This window comes from Peromyscus eremicus, chromosome 14 (genome assembly GCF_949786415.1).
Source record: "Peromyscus eremicus chromosome 14, PerEre_H2_v1, whole genome shotgun sequence".
NCBI classification, from domain to species: Eukaryota; Metazoa; Chordata; class Mammalia; order Rodentia; family Cricetidae; genus Peromyscus; species Peromyscus eremicus.
In genome coordinates this window covers 69,004,895-69,024,176 of record NC_081430.1, presented here as the reverse complement: position 1 = coordinate 69,024,176, position 19,282 = coordinate 69,004,895, and the positions used below count along the sequence as shown (strand labels likewise).

Below are 19,282 nucleotides of genomic sequence, written 5' to 3'. Positions count from 1 at the left end.
CATCCTTGGTTTCCTGCAAGGCTTCAGAATATCGTGAGCATTTATTAAACCAATTACTCTCTTTATTTCTGACTCCTTAGGTTTCCAGGCTTTAGTGTTCAGCACTGTATACACAACTTCCACTGCTGAGACTATTCTAAATGCTCATGGCACTAAGAACTCCAGCAGCAGCAAGGCATTTCTTACTGCCTTCCCACCCATTGACCATTTCCCCTTCTCTTTGTGCTTACGTACTGTGTGGATGTTGGCCTGTGAATCAAATGGTCTAGTTATAGTCTAAGACACATTGACAGGTTGGCAGACTTCAAATCAGGGAACTCTCCTGCCTCCCTACCTATCCCTGATGCCAAAAGGAGAGACGAGTGACCAAATATTTAAGGCTCTCCTGAAGAAGCTTTATGTTGTTAATTTGCAAATACTTGCTGACAGGATACACATTCCACTTATGTGTGTACGTATCTAAACTGTAAAACAAGCCATTTTAACTATAAGGAAAAGAATGCTACAATTAAAAATGTGCTCAGATTGGGCAAATCTTTAAGGACTTATGTGTAATGAGTAGGCACGACACTTTGAAATTTACTATTAAACATTTTCTTTACAAGATATCTCAAAACAATAAGTGAGTATTATCGAATCTTTATTACGTTTAAAAGCAGCGGTTTTAGATTTCTTTCATGTGCATGGGTATTTTGCCTGGGTGTATGTATGTGTACCCCATGTACACCCAGGGCTGGCAGAGCTGAAAGAGACTGCTGGATGCCCCGGAACTGAAGATAGGGATGGTTGTAACCACTACGTGGGTGGTCGGCACCTAACCCAGGTCCTCTGAAAGAGCAACGAGTGCTCCAAACCACTGAGCCATCTCTCCAGCCCCCTAGGTCTTCACTAAGTTTAAGGCCAGTTTTTTCAGAACACAGGGAGAAGTATTAGAAAACACGCTCTTTCCTGGAATAGAGAAGAAGCTGGCCTGTTACTAGCTTGGGTGATTTCTTTCCAGCTAATCCGTTTTCATGTCAATAAAGGCACACGCGGTGTCAGGTTCACACGCCTGCCCCATCAGCACACCAGCTCAGGTCAGTTTCTCCCCAGGCTCTGCCACGCTTTCTGAATAAGGCTGGGTCCAAAACAGCACTGCTGTGCATGCGGAGTGTATGGAGAAAACAGGCACACAGAGGCACACACTCTCCTTCAGAGAGTTCTCTGGTCTGCCTTTTCCCTTTTTATAAGCCGCCCCTACTGAAGCGGACTGAATGGATGCCATGTGAATTCCCCAAACAGGAGGTGACCATCAGGTAGCGGTATCTCCTCCACTCACTTCAGTGACAGCTCTCTATTAAATGTCCTTTTTAAAACAGACAAGGCATTTTCTATGTAACACAGAACCATATCAACTTTAGTGAAAGACTAAGTCCTTCTCAGGCTTCTTTAAACTGGCCAGCTTCCCCAGCAAATAAGACAAAAAACAGCGGTCACCTTCTGAACACTTGCTAATGTCATAGGTGTCCTGCTATTTCAGGCCTGTTACTGCATGGACCCCTCCGGCCTTCACAGGACACGGCGTCATTCTTAGTCAACAGATAGCCCGTGACCAGTGCAGCTGCCCAGGATCCCCAGGGCCTCTAACAGATCTCATTCCAAGGCCACAGTCTGTCCAAAATACCATTTATATTTCTAATGCACTTCAAAGTATGAACGGATTGTCTCAAATGCCACTTCGTGGAATTTTCTCACGTGAAGTGAGGTGTCACACAGATATCTTAGGAAAAAGAAGTCAACCCTTTAGGAATTTAGACAGATCTTGGGGAACTCCATATGCCCTCCTAGGATGGTGAGGTATTAACTGTGAGAGCCAGAGCAAGGCAGGGAGAGTATTCTGAGTTCTGCAGTATGTTGAGTTTTGCGATCGGCTGGGAAGACTACCCAGCAATATGACTACACACACACACACACACACACACACACACACACACACACACACACACACACACACAGGTACAGTTATACTAATCCCATCACAAAGGGTGTGGTAGGGACAGTAAACACATCAACGGAATAGCTCACTGAACACCCTGCTGGACACGTGACAGGCACCGTTTCAAGCGTGGTTCACTCATCAATTCCTTTACACTGCAGTCCTCCAAGGTAGGTAAGTTCTAGCACCCTTTAAGCTATGGGACAGCTGAAGCACAGAGATGTCAAATGCTGACCTAGGGTCACACAGTAAAGAGCCGAACTGGGTCAATCTCATAGTGAAGGCCGACGGATCACATTTTAATAACTTCATTCCACTGGGTTTGTAAAAACACCTTGAGTGCTCAGGAGAACCCAATTCTGGTCAAGCAATAGCACTTGTAAGGACAGGGAAGATGGGGGGGGGGCGTGGAGCAGGAAAGAGAAGGCAAGAAGATGCTGAAGGACAGCGTGAGTGTGTGCGGAGTACCCCCTCCCCAGTGCTCTGTGAATGTGTGGCTCATTTCAGGCCAGAAAAATGGGGCTAGGGATACACAGGCTGCAGGAGAGAATTAAGGGGCGCCTGCGTGTGAGCAGTGCTGGACTTACACACACACACACACACACACACACACACACCCCGTCATCGAGAAGCATGGGCTGGATTCACGTTCTGTCACTTGGTTTTGTGACCCTGATGAATTATTTAACGTCCTCGAGTTTCCTTCCTGGCCTATAAAATGAGCGCTTCCTACAGAGTGGTGGGGATCTGAAGAATAAACCAGGAATACAGCGCTGTCTGCACTGGGTCCTGTGGGGACATTCCTGTAACTCAGGGAGCACATGGAGGGCGAGCGAGGGTGGAGTGAGGGAGGAATACTAAAAGCATACCCACCAAACGGGTGGGTGGCAAGGGCTACTCTCCAAAGCCGAAAAAGAACTACAGCGTAAGTACGAAGAGCCAAAGCCACGACCTGTAGCCATTTGTTACCGACGGTTACCAACGGTTAAGGGATCCTCCATCCTACTTCAGGCCAGGTCACGATGGCCTCCAGGCCTGAGCCCTGGAAACCAAGGGGAGCTGAAATCTCGCTCGGGAAGGAGCAGAGCCAGGGGCTGGGCCGAGGACCTTCCTACCTTGTACAGTCTGTAGTAATGGATGGCCACGTCATCCAGTCGGACGGCCTCTTTGATGTACTTCAGATGCGCCTCGGAGGCCGTCAGTGCAAACTGGTCTTTGTGCATGTTTGGAATGTGCTTCAGGATGTACTCCTTCCCCCTCTTGGAAACAACCTGTTGGAACACCACCCCCAGAGGACAAGAGGGTGAGATGCTAAAATAGGCCACATAAACTGGCTCGTTTCCATCAGAAATTCTAATTTTATTCTACTTTCAACTCTCTCGTTGTGCTACTGGGTGGAACGGGCTAACATTATAAGCTACAAGTCCATTTGGTAGAAGAAAAATCCCAATGGGAAAAACAGACTCTCTTGGTTTTAAAAATCACCGAAGTGGGGGAAAACCCTACACAAACTGGTGTAACTTCACACGGTTCATGGACTGTACTCCCCAAATGACGGGCACCATAAAAAAACACGTGTGTCGGAACACGGCAGCCTCTGGCTCCCACTGGCTCCTCAGTCACACACATAGAACACGAGACCATAAACGTTCGTCTGGGGAAGGTAAAGGATCAGGCAGGATTCTTTGGAACACTTGGTTTTCACACCAGAGGCCAGGCACTCTACTTGAAAATGTACAAGGACACGGCTTCAACGCAGCGTTCACTGTGACTTGTTGAGGCTTACACTCAGATGGTGTCCACCCGAGCTTTCAGGTGACAAAGACACACAGTCCCCAGCAGCTGCAGGCTAAGAGGTGCTGAGAATGCCCTCTCTGGTTTCACAAGGAGTTGAAACCATGAAAAGATGGCGGCACCTTGAGCAAAGGGAAGGGTCTCAAGTAGAGTGAAAACACCGTGAGTCTTCAGCTGGGACATGGCTTCTCAGACACGGCATTTGTTTCTTACTTTGGATATTTCAGAAAGAATTTATGAAATCCCAGCACTCGGGAGGCAGAGGCGGGTGGATCTGAGGCCAGCCTGGTCTACAGAGAGTCGCAGGACAGCCAGAACTACACAGAGAAACCATCTCCGAACAAAACAAAGAAAATTATGCATGGGAAATGACAGGGCCATTATCAAGTTTCGCTGGAGTTACAGCCTCTGCTCTGTCTGTATGGAGATCATCTCCGTCAGCACACCAAGCTTGTCTTTACCAGGCCCCGAACACATGGAGACACTATGTGTAAGGACCTTCAAGTGGATGATCTGGATGACTTCGAGGACAGGAGAACTGGTACCCTGGCCACTGAGGCTATGACATCCTAGGGAAGCTCTGACTGAAATGACCACGCTTGAGTGTCTGATGACAGCCAGAGAATGCAAAGCCTGCTACCAAGAGGCAGCCATATATCAACAGCAAGAGGTGCCCTATCTCACACTTTCCCTTTGATAACCAAACACGGAATGTCAATCAAAACCAGAAATGGCTACAGCCATCCCTGTCCCTTAAATTATATGAAGATATACTACAGTAGTCGGGACAAGCAGTACAGGTTATCTGGGAACAGATGGCTAGTACTTATGTACAAGGACCTTCTGTCCAGAGCAGGGACACCAGGCACAGTGCTGGATACCCCAGCAGGAACACCCAGCCAACCCCGGGAGCTCGTCTCCAGAGGATCAGGAGGCAGCCAGCTGAACCACGGAGAGAGGCCCCACGTGCTAAAGGGACTATGAGAGAGGCCCCCGCTGGGTGTGGTGCTGCACGTGCACGCCTTTAACGCCAGCACTCAGGAGAGTTTCAGTGAGTGCCAAGCCAGCCTGGTCTACACGGAGAGTTTCGGGAAAGCCAGGCTACATAGTGAAAGTCTGTCTCAAAACACAACAACCAGCTAACCAAGCAAGCAAGCAAGCAAGCAAACAAAGAGGGCCAGAAGTGAGAAAGCACAGTAGCTATGCAGACACATCGGTAAGTCAGTAGGCTGGTGTTGCCAGAAGACAAAAGTTGAAGGTGTAGGGCAAGCAGCTGAGAAAAGCTGGAGGGAGCGGGAACCAGATCCTGGCGTTTCATACTTGGGGGGAACCCGGACTTCACAGCACAGGCAACCGCTGAGTTGCTGCAGGGTTTGTCTGAGACAGAGGCTCAGTCCTCTCAGCTGCAGGCTGGGGAACATTGAAGCAAGGCCGGCGCCACAACAGTGTGCTGAGATCCGGGACTCAAACGGAGGGACCGACCGCGGAGCGGAGGGGATGCAGGGGACACGGAAGGAAACCAAGTCACATGATTCGGGACTAAGCAGGGTGACAGGTAATGGAGTGGCCATGCCAGAGGACGCTGCTGTGGCTGGGTGGGACATGGAGGGGGCAGAGTACCAAGCAGAGTCCATGGGACACCAGCCAGGTTCTGGGCAATTGGGCTGATGGCCATGTCCAGCACTCTGATACCAGGAATACGGAGGTGGGGCTACTTCTGTGGAGGTGGGGGGAAGAGGAGTGTGATGTGGGGTGCTGAGTCTGTGGGACTTACGATTGCACAGCTATCTCACTGTACCGTGTAAACGTATTTAGGGGTCACCTGCGTATTGTGAAGGTGGTCACGAAAGGCAGTGACTGGGATGAAATCTCCCTGAGGTAAACGGCTAAGGGCCAAGTGCGGTAGAAAAACTCAGAAAACGAGAGAGAAGTGTCTACTAAACAGGCAAGGTAAAGGCCAGGATGCGCGTGGCTGAGGGGACGCAGGCAGACGGAGGTGGGCTGAGGAACGCACACGGGAAGGAAGAAGCTGGAGAAGTCAAACACACTTGGCCTATCTTAGGCTTCTTCAAGCTCCCCTGGGATGGGAAGCACGCCAGGCGGCCGGGCTTTGTGGACGCAGGTGACCCACTGTTCTGTGAAGACCGACCTACTGCAGGGGAGAGTCTGAGCCCGAGCTAGCGAGCGGAGGACCCAGAAGGGAGGGCCAGAGTGGCCTGCAGGGAGAATGGCAACCTGACAGGGCAGGGAGCCTGCTGACCTACATCTATCTTCTCACCGACGGAGGGGGGGGGGGGGCTCCTCACCTGGCAGGGAAGGACACAGAGGTCAGAGCCAAAGCGGGGTTCAGATTTGTTTTCTCAGCCCATGAAAACCGTGAATGACCTCATCTCTTGAGAAGTGATCATTTTTTCCTCAAAGGGGTAAAAAAATGCATTTCACCAGGGGGATCATGAGTGTCACTGCCATGCACACCCCAGCAGGGGGCTGGGGACACTTGAGTTCCCCTGTATCTAGGATGGCCAGTGAGCCGCCTCAGCTGTGAGTAGACTAGCAGAGACACACAGTGTGACAAGCTCCTGTCCATTCTTAGACCTGTTCGTGGGCATCGTGAGTGGTTTCACTGTCCCCAGGACATGCAGGTTCATCTCTTGAAGAAGCTCGTGCCTGAATGGGCAGGATGGAGGATGCAGACAGTACCTACCCATGCAGGGAAGTAAGCCTCTGGCTCAAAGTACTTTCCGCGGTGCTTATTCCTTTTGAAGTTCCCGAGATCAGCCTGTAGCGCAAACGCCGCCAGCATGAAGTAGGCCTCCTCTCTGAGCGCACACTGTGAGTGCAGGACTTGCTTCCTCAGGTGCCAGTAATAATAATACCTCGCGACTCGGTCACTGGGAAAACACAGGCAGACAGCGGCCGTGTTAGGGCGGAACGGTACACATACACGTGTGGTGGTATTTTACTTGTACTGAATGTGATTTTAATTGTATGTTAATAAAGTTGCCCGGGGGTCAGAGCTATTAGAGCCATAGCAAGAGCGTGGCGGTGGTGGCACACGCCTTTATCCCAGCACTTGGTAGACAGAGCTAGGTAGATCTCTGTGTGTAAAAAGATACAGCCAGCATTGGAGACACACGCCTTTAATCTCAATACCAACCATAGAAGACCTGGAAGTCTTTACAGACAGGCAGTGACGATGCATGGGTTTACAACCAATGAGAAGGCAGAACCGAAAGTCTTTATAAAGACAAACACACAGGAAGTAGCTCCCTTTAGAAGAGCTCTCTTGGCTGAAGCAGGAAGGGTGAGGCTCTTAGTTCTGACCTCTTGGCTTTCTTCTCTGAATCGGCTCTGTGTTTCTTATTTAATAAGATGATTGGTTACATCTACATACATGTCAACAGAACCCCCATCTCCCTCTCCATCTGCTGGCAGAGGCCTTGGCCTCGGCTCCCTGTGCCCACTTCACCAAGGCGTAAGGCCCAAGCTGGGACTAGATCACCACCTCAGGAGGCTGCAGGGGGGGCGGGGGTCCGGAAGGCTCAGATGCCAAACGCATACCCTAAGGCTCACAGCCTTTGACGTATTCAAAGAAAGGGAGGTCTGAGGAATTGCACTCCAATGAGGCAAGTATGTCACAGAACACAGAACGGACATGCTAGAAGCTGGGCACTAGCAGTCTGTTTAATTTCCTTTTTCCTCTGCACGTCACTGCTGTGCATACCACTCAATGGGAACATGCCCATTTGAAGGTACTGTTCCTCTCTGCAGGGCATCACAACGCCCTGAAGCACTTTAAGATGCTCGTAGACCACCACACACGAGTGGTTTGTTGTTTTCCTGCTGCTCTGAGGACAAATGAACCAAGGCTTTCCTTCAACCTGCCTTGTTTTGCAGGAAGAGGGTGCTGTTTCATGTTTTCCCAGGCACGTGACACGACAGCCACGACGCTCCCCACAACAGGAAATACTAACAGTGCACACTCTGAAATCCACTCCAGGCAGAAACAGACTCGCTCTCCACTGAGGAGATGAACAGGAAGTGCTGGCGGCAGGGGTGGGCGGGTCACAGGACATCTAGTCAGCTCGGAAGGAATGTCCACGGGCAAATAGGGTCGTTTTAAACGAAGGAAAACCATCGCAGACATGCACACGTTCGGCGAGGTCACTGGCCTCACTACTTCAGACCGTTTACCGTCACAGCTCATCAGGAGATCACCGAAACATGATGGTCTGTCTATTTTAACCAAGACCAAGGCTAAGAAGGAAGAGCTCAAAAATAAAGTACCTATGGGATTCCTTTCCCGTGGACAGGGCACTTTTCAGTGTTGCCCTTTAGCATACGGACTACACGCTGTTGGGTGGTTTAATGGCGAGGTGGTGAAAAACCAGCCTGACTCCATCTTACAGTAAGGTCAAACTAGGTTTGTTCCTGTTTGTGAGTAAACTTCTACTTCTCAGAGATTGGGTGGGCTCTGCCCCACCTGTAACCTTTACTGCAAATGGCTCTGCGTTGTCTGTTCCGGGAACGGCAATCGCGTTTCTGTTTCAAAACGTTGTTTATAACCATCTTGCAACCCTACCTTTGTTTCAAAAGGTTACATGACCACCTATGAGTACTTTGTTATGACTACCTTGTTATGACTGCCTGTTGTTATGACTACCTTGTTATGACTGCCTGTTGTTATGACTACCTTGTTATGCCCACCTGCAACCCTGTCTTTGTTTCAGGAGGTCGTTAGGACTAACTTGGTATGCTTATGTTCTGCTCCTGTAACCCTGCCTGTTTTGCCTGCCAAATCCACCATTTGGAAACCCCTACCCCTGAGTTATAAGCCTTGTCTTCCTCACATCCAATGCTGACCTCTCAAACCCTGACTTAGGGGGAGACAGTCCATGTACATGAATAAAAAAGCTTGCTTTAATTAATTTGGCCATGATGATTTGGGCTGGTCGTCTTTCCCCTCCCATCTTTGGGGTTAACAGTGTGTGGGGGGGTGCACAGGAGTAGAGTGTTAACATTCATTAACCCTATGGGGTTTATTAGTGGCCAAGTACTCTATTTTTCTTTCTTACAGGGCATTCCATCCTACCAGGAAAAGCGGGTGAGCACTTCACACAAACTAAAGCTAACTACTGAAGTGTTTAGCCTCTAGAAACAGTCTCCGGGTATCAGTGCTTCTTACTCTTACTGTGCATCTGGTAATAGTAGAAACTATCAAGTCCTAATTTTTCACATCACGTTGGCCTAGCATCTTTTTACCTTTCATATCAAGTTTCTCAAAGTTTCAAAGTAAAGGGAAACAGGTTCATATTTCTTACAGTTTCTGTCAGCCAAAAATGTGATCTCTTCCCGCTCTCTAGGAAGAGATTCAAAACCAGTTCGTTCTGATTCACACCACGGTGCTCATCACACTTCCATCTTCATGAAGAAGAAACCTGTTCCCTGCCCCTCAGAGTGTACCCTCGATTCCCATAGGAAGCTCCCTGAGGCTTGCTCTCAGTTCTGAGACTACTGAGAGTACAAACAAGACCTCAAGTGAAGGTCAAGCTGACATAAAGTGGGTGGCTTCAGAGTTTGTGGCCCCATCCTGACTGGAAAAGAATATAATTGCCGGGTGGTGGTGGCACATGCCTTTGATCCCAGCACTTGGGAGGCAGAGGCAGGCAGATCAGTTCAAGATCAGCCTGGTCTACAGGGTGAGTTCCAGGACAGCCAGGGCTACACAACAAAATCCTGTATCGAAAAAAACAAAACACAACAAACGAAAAGAATATAATCATACCTAAGGAATCTCTTTTTACAACAGTGACAGTTCCTTCTTGGTGACTGTGGGTGAAAATGTGAGCCAGTGACATTAACATTTTCACCTTTAGTCTACGATTTATTTAGCCAACAAATACTTATTCATGAACAAATATGCCTCTGTGTTTTAGGCACTAAGAATACATGAATGTGCAAAAACAGGCAAGCAAGCCAAGCAAACAACAACAGAACCGCTGCTGGTGCAGAGTTTACACTCCAATAGGCTGAAGAACGCAGTGAACACTATAGTGTACTGGTGTATGTCAGAAAAAAGTGCTATGGAGGAGAGCAAGGCTTAGGCTCGTGGGTTCTTCCTACCTGATCAGTCTGCCATTCTCCACATAGTACTGCACCCGGAAGTGGATGATCATGGGAGGCCCGAACTGGTCGATGCCCTAAGACAGAGACACGTGCAGTGAGCTGTGTTTAGTTATCTCCAACACAGGCTCCATAGCCAATCACACTGCCATCACCTGCAAAGCACAGAGAGGCTGGACCTGCTTGTAACGTGGGGCTTGTAGTAGGCACAGGTGTCCCATGTGGACACCAGGTCCACATCGAACCAGAAAGTTACAAAGCAAAGCAGGGCACCCTCCCTCTCTGGATTCCCATTCGCCGTGATGCCAATGGGAACATAAGGGAAGATAAAAATAAACACCATGGAAATTTCTAGCTGAGCTCCGGCTTCTGGCCCAGCTCTGTCTCCTGTGGTGACCATTTGCTCCCTACTACAAATGCTCTCTTGTTTCCTCAACATTCCACACACCACAGTCTACTACACTGCCTGTTGACTTAAAACGCTGGACTGCTTCGCTCTGTGGTCAGCTTTGAAGTCGACTTCCAGTGTAGCCCCAGAATCCTGCGCTGCCACAGGAGAAGCTGGGATTAGAGGTGTGATTTCATTCCTGACTCACCAGGGCGATGGGGGAAACCACCCCCCCATCCCCCCCCCTCCCCAATGCCTGCTCCCCGCCACAAACGGAACTGGTGTTTACTACACACAGACGCCAGCGTGTAATAAAACAACAAAGGCTTGAATGTCAGACTGTAAAAAGCAAATTTAAATCGATAAAAACAAATCCTACAAGCTTTGACAACGCTGTCACAGGAGAAAAGCAAATACTTCCTCATGCCTTTCACTTCGGAGCATTACCCCCATATTACTGAAACACTGTTACTTATTGGTTTACGTTGTCAGCCATTCACACCCCAGCACAACACATTTCAGCACTTATAATTCATTTCCTTTTGTCATTCTCCACTGGAGAAATTATTGCTTATGACTTTTTTTTTCTAACGTGACAGCTAAAATAAACATTTTTAAAGAATAAAAAAGAATTTTGTGCATAAATGTAATCTCACCCAAGTGACTTCGTATTGTCGTACCTTGCTGGCCTCTTTTTTCCATTCTTTTGGACAATACTTATAAAGCTTTTGTGACAACTCCATATATACGTGTTCATTATCTGCACATTAAAAAAAAAGACAAGATGCTAAAGAGAAAAGATCTGTTTCAAAGAAAAAAAATTCAAATCTACAATTCAAAAAATACAGCCTCATGATCTGTGAATGCATTGTGAGTCAGGAAAACTCAAGAAATGAAAAAAATCCAAGGTGTATTAGTTAGACTTTAATGAGGTTATGAATTCTCTTGCTTCTGCAACACAGAACCTGAGATTCTAAAATATACAATGCTTGGAAGAACTGTGCCTTCTAACTCCCACACGTGCTCGGCTTCCGGGACCTTCACACCATCTAGCACTCACTCCCGTGAACATGCATCTTAGAAAATATAACATGTTGGTTTAGTGTACAGAAGACTCTTCTCACAGACACAAAACACTGATAACTGCAGCAGCAGCAGCAGCAGCAGAAGCAGCACCCCCCCCCCCAATCCTCTGCGAGACACTGAACATGGATGGATTTCCAAGTGTGGACGTGACACCTGCTTTGTGGAGAGCTGGCTTTAAAAACATCCCTTCTGTGTTCCCATGCCAGAGCACAGCTTGCCAGAATGACAAATGGTTACTGGCTCTGCCTTTGGGATCTATCCTATCACAGAAAATATGTCCCCTGGAACTTACGGGAAAGGAGTGGAGCATAAGAAAACAAGCTGGCCCAAACATAAACGTTTCCATTTTTCCTCAAGAGATTGTTTCCCCAAGATCTATCTCGTAAGAGAAGCCCGTAGCATTCCTATCTTGTACAGTTTTAATTACCCCCCAGCCCCCAGCTATTACTCTCCTCCATCACTAAAGTCAACCTCTCTGGGTGTTCCATAACAACTTCCACAATGAAGGGACATGGACTCCTCCCAGCAAGACTTGAGCTGACTGCACAGTGAAGTCCCAGATGAACACTGGGTTTGACTGGAAGATGCCATTGGTAAGAATTGCTACTTCGGGCCGGGCGGTGGTGGCGCACGCCTTTAATCCCAGCACTCGGGAGGCAGAGCCAGGCGGATCTATGTGAGTTCGAGGCCAGCCTGGGCTACCAAGTGAGTTCCAGGGAGGCGCAAAGCTACACAGAGAAACCCTGTCTCGAAAAACCAAAAAAAAAAAAAAAAAAAAAAAAAAAAAAAAGAATTGCTACTCCGGCTATAAACAGGTTCTTCAGTCCTCTTAACATGAAAGAAGGGATAAGACACCCCAAAGAGGAAAGACAGGGAGGTGCCACTTAATCAACTAGCAGGCCGTGAACGTCGTCTCCTGGCCTCTCATTTTTACTGACTGAACATGACTGATGGGTGTGTGGTTGGAGCTCCTGTCAGAAGCAGCAAAATGAGACCCAAGTGAGACCGCTCAGAGTAACACATGCACATTCTCATTTTACTTTCTATTGAAAATAATTTTGTCATACAATGTATTCAGACCATGGTTTCCTCTCTCCCATTTCCTTCCATTTCCTCCCCACCTCCCCTCCCATCCAACTCCATGCCTTCTCTCTCTTTAGAGAGCAAGCCTGCAAATAAAACAACCCAAAATAGTAAAAAGAAGAAACAAAAACACAGATACAAATAAAACCCATAAAAACACAAAATCAGAAACCATAATATACAGGCAAAAGACCAGTTAGGATTAAAAAAAAAAAATGCCCAAGGCAGTATGAGACAAAATGTCTTCAAAAATACCATTGGGTTTGTTTTGTGTCAGCCATTTACTGCTGGGCATGGGGTTTGTATTCTCAGTGAGATTCCACAGGAGAAAACGAATTTTTCCTTTGTGAGAGGTTGTTAATTAGAGATAGCTTCTGGGTTAGGGATGGGAACTATTTCCCCCCTCTCGGGGCTGGGACTCCACCTGGCTTAGACCTGTGCAGGCCCTGTGGATGCTGCCACAGTGTCTGTGAGTCCACAAGCACAGGCGTATTTTAAAATTACCTTTATGTGCTCTCACTCGACAGTGTGACCAGAGCTGTCTAGCTTAAGAACTCTGGGGATCTGAACACGTGGAAACTGGTAGGCCCAATGAGAGCAGATCTGTGTCCCCTTCTGTACCGTTCTGGAATCTGTGCCTCTGTAACACCCTTTGTAACACACCCCTAAATGCCTGAGCAAATAAGCCAGGTCTCTCACTGTTGAAAATAATGGGAAGAAGAGGGTAGAACAAATCTCATGGAACTAGATTATAACTAGAAGTGTTAATATGAGCTCATGAGTATCAAGGAACGTACGTGGAGGAACTTTTGCCAAAAGCTAACATCATCATAAAGTCATAAGTAACTATTGTATGTCTCATGACACTGTATACTGAGAAGGGCTTATTATCATCTATCCGATATCCCCACCCAAGTCATGCATAACCTGAATTAATCATGAGGAAACATAAACCAAATCCAAATGAAAAGACATTACACAAAGTAACTTGACTCTTCTCGTTAAAAAAAAAAAAAAAAAAAAAAAGCAAAGATCACAGGGCGGGGGGCGGAGTAACAGAATGGCTGAAGAACAGACCTGAGCCAGGCTACCTCGGACTATGATGGGTATTGCCGGGCTCCTTGGCAGAGCTAAAAACTACTTCCTGATAGTGAAGTTCCCACCATAGTTATGTAAGAGATATTGCTTGTCTCTAAGAAATTTCCCTCAAGTTTGGAAAGACCGGAAACAGGCCGGTAGATCACAGATGGAAAGAAGATATGCGCTCTGACATTAACAACTGAGGAAATCCTTATTGTCTTCTTTTTTTTTGGTGGGGAGTTCGAGACATGTTTCTCTGTGTGGCTTTGGAGCCTGTCCTGAAACTCACTTTGTAGACCAGGCTGGCCTTGAACTCACAGAGCCTGCCTCGGCCTCTTGAGTGCTGGGATTAAAGGCGCGCGCCACCCCCACCCAGCCTTATTGTCTTCTTACACTGCTAGAAGTTCGAAATTATTTCAAAACAAAAGCTGAAGAATTGGGGTGACACCGAGGTTCCTGGTGTTTAGGTGGTTTCTGAGAAGAGTGTTAAAATGGCAGTGTTGGAAGTGCTCGAGAATTACATCCTTTCCATCTACTCAACTGACAAGGACAATTTCTAAAATGGAGTGGCTTCGGGGCGGTGAGGCCATTCTGCACACTCTGATGGTGGATACATGCCATACATCTGTCCAAAGCCGTGGGATACAATCACCAGGCGTGAACCCAAGTGCAGGTGATGGACTCTGGGGGATAAAGGATCCGTGTAGGCTCACTGATTACCACGCATGCTCCACCCATGTTGGGGCTGACACTGGGGAAGCTGTGCCTGCATGTTCATGGCTTTCTGGAACTCTCTATACTTCCTGCTCAACTGTGCTGGGAATCCAAAACCACCCAACCAAACAAAGCCCGTGAGACCAATTCTCAAGCACACATTCATCCTGCAAAGCTGGTGTGGACAGCAGTGTCTATCTGATGTGAGACAACTTGACAGTGACAGAAGTCTAGTGGCATGTCTGAGAGTTCCCTGCTAGCCAGCGGTAGAACTGGAATCAGAACCAGGTCACCTGACTGCTGTTCCAACGTTCCTTCACCACACTGTCCACTCTCTTTTACAGAGCATCTCAAAACTGCAGGAAGCTAGGAACTGGTTTTCTTGGATTGACTTGTTGAACCACAGAGATCAACAGTCTGGCTGCAGGTGCAAAAGGAAGAATGAGCTTCGAGGAGGACCGCAGCAAGAGCCACTTGGAGTCTGTAAGGCACCTTACAGCTTCTAGACCAGCGGTTCTCAACTCATGGGCTGCGACCCCTTTGGGGGTCCAAAGACCCTTTCACAGGGGTCACCTACGACTTTTGGATATTTACATTACAATTCATAGCAGTAGCAAAATTACAGGTAGGAAGTAGCAACCAATCATTTTCTGGTTGAGGGTCACCACACCATGAGGAGCTGTATTAAAGGGTCACAGCGTCAGGAAGGTTGAGAACCACTGTTTAGACAGAGGTCTGCACAAATGCAATGATGGATCCTTCCTGTTATCACTGCGTTGACTACTGCAGAAACAGAGCAGGGAGCAGACGGCTGGTTTGCAGGCCTCTCATTCTCCATCCCGTGTTTCCAGACAACTGAACACGGCTCCCACTTTGGAGGACAGGGAGCTGGCTTTATCTGTTGACCATAATACATTTTCTAACTTGGCAGATGCGAATATTCATAGCACAGATTCTCAAGCTATCATAATCCTTTAGCTTTAAACTGATTCAAGTAAAAGATTATCCACACAAACATAGAAAGTATAATTAAATACAAGTAAATCTCCTTGAAAAAGGTGAGCAGAGATGCTAAAAGACTCTGGGGTTTAGAAAACTAAGGCAGAGAAATTTCCAGCTACAAATTGACATAAGACAGCTTTTATTAAATGGATGCAGGTAGTCCCAGGAGTCTAGTGCTAAGTAAGGGACATGAGAAGGCAACCCGTCTATGAAATCCTTCCTTGCAAATTTCTCATATAATGGAGGAAGAAAAAGACTGCATTTCAAAGTCACACAGCCTGACTAGAAAAAAGAAGAGCACGAGGAAAAACAGAAAATGAAATTTAATGAATCCATCACTGTTACACTGCGAACCACAAGAGAACTAAACAGAAGAAAGGCAGCTTTACTGTGCTCAAATTTTCTGTAATGTCACAAGCCATTATCACTTATAGTATTATAGATTGAATGCTAAATGACAAAAACATCTGCTTAACTCCCAGCTACAGCTGTTCTCTGTGTATAAGAAAACAAAACAAAAATCAAACTTGGTTCATTAAATAAATAAATTAAATAAAACAAAAATGGGGAACAGATGCATAAATATCTAGATTCCTAAAAAGGAATCAATATTAATAAATTAATAAGAAATTAATAATATAATAAAAATCCTAAATCATGTAAAAAATACATCATGCTGATATTGGAAAATAAATAAATACTAGACTAAGAATGATGATTAGCTGATGGGTATGTAAACAATTAGTTTACATAGCATGATGGCTCTAGGCTTTAAAATGTCATTTTCTCAGGGACAGTTGACTAAACATACCAGAGAACAGACTGAGACTTACTTTGTATAACACTGAGACCAAAGAGGTGACATTCCTTTAACCTGAGCAGGTCACACACCTGGACCAGCAACTGGTGACACAGAATTTTAACCTGCAGGAGGGAAAAAAGGACGCTTAAGACAATTCAATTCAGCTTACACAGTGTACCACAGTCAGCCACTTTAAAACTCTGTAACTATGCACCTTCTCAGGACGTTTGAACATCAGCAAAACCACCGCTGGGTTATGAACACAACCTGTGGCTGTGTTTCAATGGTTATCACAATATAATCATGATTTGCAGCATGCTAATAGAGTACCAATCCAACCTTGCACAAGACTCATGAATCTTACGACACATGGTCAGGTTCTCAGATCCTGCATGAAAAATGGGCTCCTCAGAAGGTCCCCTAGAAGAGCTTACTCCACTGAAGATATTTATTTGGCAAGTATGTTCTTTCTTTGAACACTTTTTCTTACTTTAATGATATATTTTTACACAGTATTCAATGTTTTGGTGTAGTGTATGCCCTATAGAACAGATTAACCAATGCATTGCCTCACATACATATTATTTCTGTGTGTGGTAAGAACACTTAAAATCTACTCTCAGCCCACGATAAGTTCAGGTATCAGCATGTGACTAGTTACGGTTGCCATTCATAGGTTTCCTGAATTTACTCATCCTACGGCTGAAACTTTGGATCCTTTGGCCAACATCTCCCTGCTATCTTCTTCAGGCCCCAGGAACTATGGTAACTACCTTGTACTCTGCTTCTCTGAGGTAGCCTTTTTTTGGGTTCCACACAAATGAGATCACGCAGCCGGTGCCTAGCCTATGTCGTTTAGTAGAACGCTCTCCAGATTGACCCATGTTGTTGTAAATGACACGCTCTCCCTCCTGGTGTGGCTTATGACTCCAGCCTGTGTGGACACACCACACCTTGTCTTCAGTCACCAGTGGGCACAGCTGACTGCTGTGAACAAGGCTGCGGGGAGCGGGAGAGTACAGGGGCACATCCACCACAGGGATTTCACTGCCTCGAGTACAGGGGCACATCCACCACAGGGATTTCACTGCCTCGAGTACAGGGGCACATCCACCACAGGGATTTCACTGCCTCGAGTACAGGGGCACATCCACCACAGGGATTTCACTGCCTCGAGTACAGGGGCACATCCACCACAGGGATTTCACTGCCTCGAGTACAGGGGCACATCCACCACAGGGATTTCACGGCCTCGGGCTACCCAGGAGTGGACCTCTGAGATCGCATACTAATGCTGTATTTATTAAAATTTTATGTGCACCGCTGTTTTGACTGCATGTATATGTGTGTGAGGGTGTTGGATCCCCTGGAACTAGAGTTACAGACAGGTGTGAGCTGCCATGTGGGTGCTGGGAACTGAACTCAGGTCCTCCGGAAGAGCAGCCAGTGCTCTTACTACATTTAATGTTCGGAGGAACCACATGCTGTTTGCCACAAGGGCCCACACTGCTTTACATTCTGATCACAGATGACAAGTGTTGCTCTTCTCCACGTCCTCAGGACTCTTGTCAACCTCGTTCGGTGACAGCATTTTAACGGCTGTAAGGCGGCACTCGCTGTTCTTTCGATTTACGTTTTCTTGATGCTTCCTGAGGCTGAGCACCTGAGTGGACACCCGTCCGCCATTTGTGTACCTTCCCATGAGACATGTCTCCTTAGGGTCTTTGTTCAAGGAACGTTTTCTTCTTAAAGGTCTAGGCAAAATATTCACTTACTGCACAATGACAGACTGCCCAGATTTTATTTATTTTAATCAGTCACTGTTATTACTTATTTTTCCCTTTGAGTCTCAATATAATTCAATAACCACACTAACATTCTGGAGATGAGCTATTATTGGGAAGACATCGCTTGTTCCTTTGCGTCTGTGCCCATGCATCTGTATTTGTGGAGTGTGCACCTAGGGGAGGGGACGACCCTGGGTCAGTCCTCACCTTCCACCTTGGTTGAGGGGTCTCTTTGGTGCTGGTTCTTTGCACGCGCCTCCCCACCTCCAGTCTCCCTGCAGACACACTGTAACAGACGCTTGTGCTGCTGTGTCAGGCTTTTACCTGTGTTCTGGGGACTCGAACTTAGGTCCCCAAGTTTGCTCAGCAAGCACTCTTACCCTCTGAGCCAAATACTCAGCCCCCAGATACAGTTTTGAGGCTTTCTCAATTATGAATGAGATGCCAGGTGGGAGGAGAGTGGGCCTGCAGAATCCCCTGTGAGAGCGTCCAGCTCCATCTCTTCAGTTCATAGAAGGAAAACAGAACTGCTCAGGCACACAAGCAAGCAGTAACAAAGGCAGACCCTCCAAACTTACACGTATTAACAGTTACATACAGTCAAAACACGTGCAACACAACCTTTGTGAATTTTATCTGCATACAGTCAATGATGGCACCAACGGTAATTTTAGTGATTATAATTTGCATAACTGAGTTAATGATTTTATCATATTTTAATACAGCACTAAAATGAAGAAAAGGAAAACATGCAAAATCCCACTGGAGAGAGCAGAAGACACTCAAGGCCAGAGGGACCTGTTCAGTTCTTCCAAGCACCAGGAATTAAGAAAGCTGTGGGGGCTATTAGTTACTTCTTGATGCTATGATAAAATACGTGACAGGAAGCAGTTAAGGAGCTCATTCCGACCTATAGTACAAGGATATATATATATATATATATATATATATATATATATATATATATATATATATAATTTACAGTCTATTGTTGTGGGAAGGCAGGGTACGGGGTAGCAGGGCAGTGGGGGTGGGGGGTGCAGGAGCTTCAGGCAGGGTCCCGTGGCATCCACAGTAGGCAGAGAAATGAATGCTGCTGCTCACTTTGTCAGTTGTATTCAGTCTGGGATCCTAGTCCATGGGGTGGTCACCCACATTTAGGATGTGTCTTCCTGTGTCAACGAACCTAATCCAGACAATCCCTCACGGGGACGTTGCCAAGTTGCTTGGGTGATTCTAGACCCTGTCCCAGTGATGCACTGTCACAGGCTGCGTCAGTTTACATTCAGGACCCAATTCCCAGGGAGCTCCTGAGCACCTGTGCTGTGGTCCGCCAGAGACGTCCCCTCAGTGACCCCCATGGACACTCTAGCTTATCAGTGTGCCATCCAGTAACACTGTAACCATTAATTTTATGTGTACGGGTGTTCGGCCTGAATGTATGTCTG

At 46.9% G+C, this 19,282-nt stretch overlaps 1 protein-coding gene across 4 annotated transcripts in view; it reads right to left on the bottom strand.

The window, feature by feature from the left end:
* Positions 1-19,282, bottom strand: part of Frmd6 (FERM domain containing 6) — a 68,307-nt gene that overhangs the window by 11,277 nt on the left and 37,748 nt on the right. For 3 of the 4 annotated variants that reach the window (XM_059280028.1, XM_059280027.1, XM_059280026.1), the window contains exons 3-7: positions 16,079-16,169; positions 10,937-11,040; positions 9,893-9,969; positions 6,474-6,660; positions 3,091-3,246 (exon numbers count right to left, since the gene is read on the bottom strand). In XM_059280028.1, coding sequence (XP_059136011.1) covers positions 3,091-3,246; positions 6,474-6,660; positions 9,893-9,969; positions 10,937-11,040; positions 16,079-16,169 — 615 coding nt within the window. The remainder of the gene's footprint in view (positions 1-3,090; positions 3,247-6,473; positions 6,661-9,892; positions 9,970-10,936; positions 11,041-16,078; positions 16,170-19,282) is intronic. The other variant, XM_059280029.1, reaches the window with a different exon arrangement.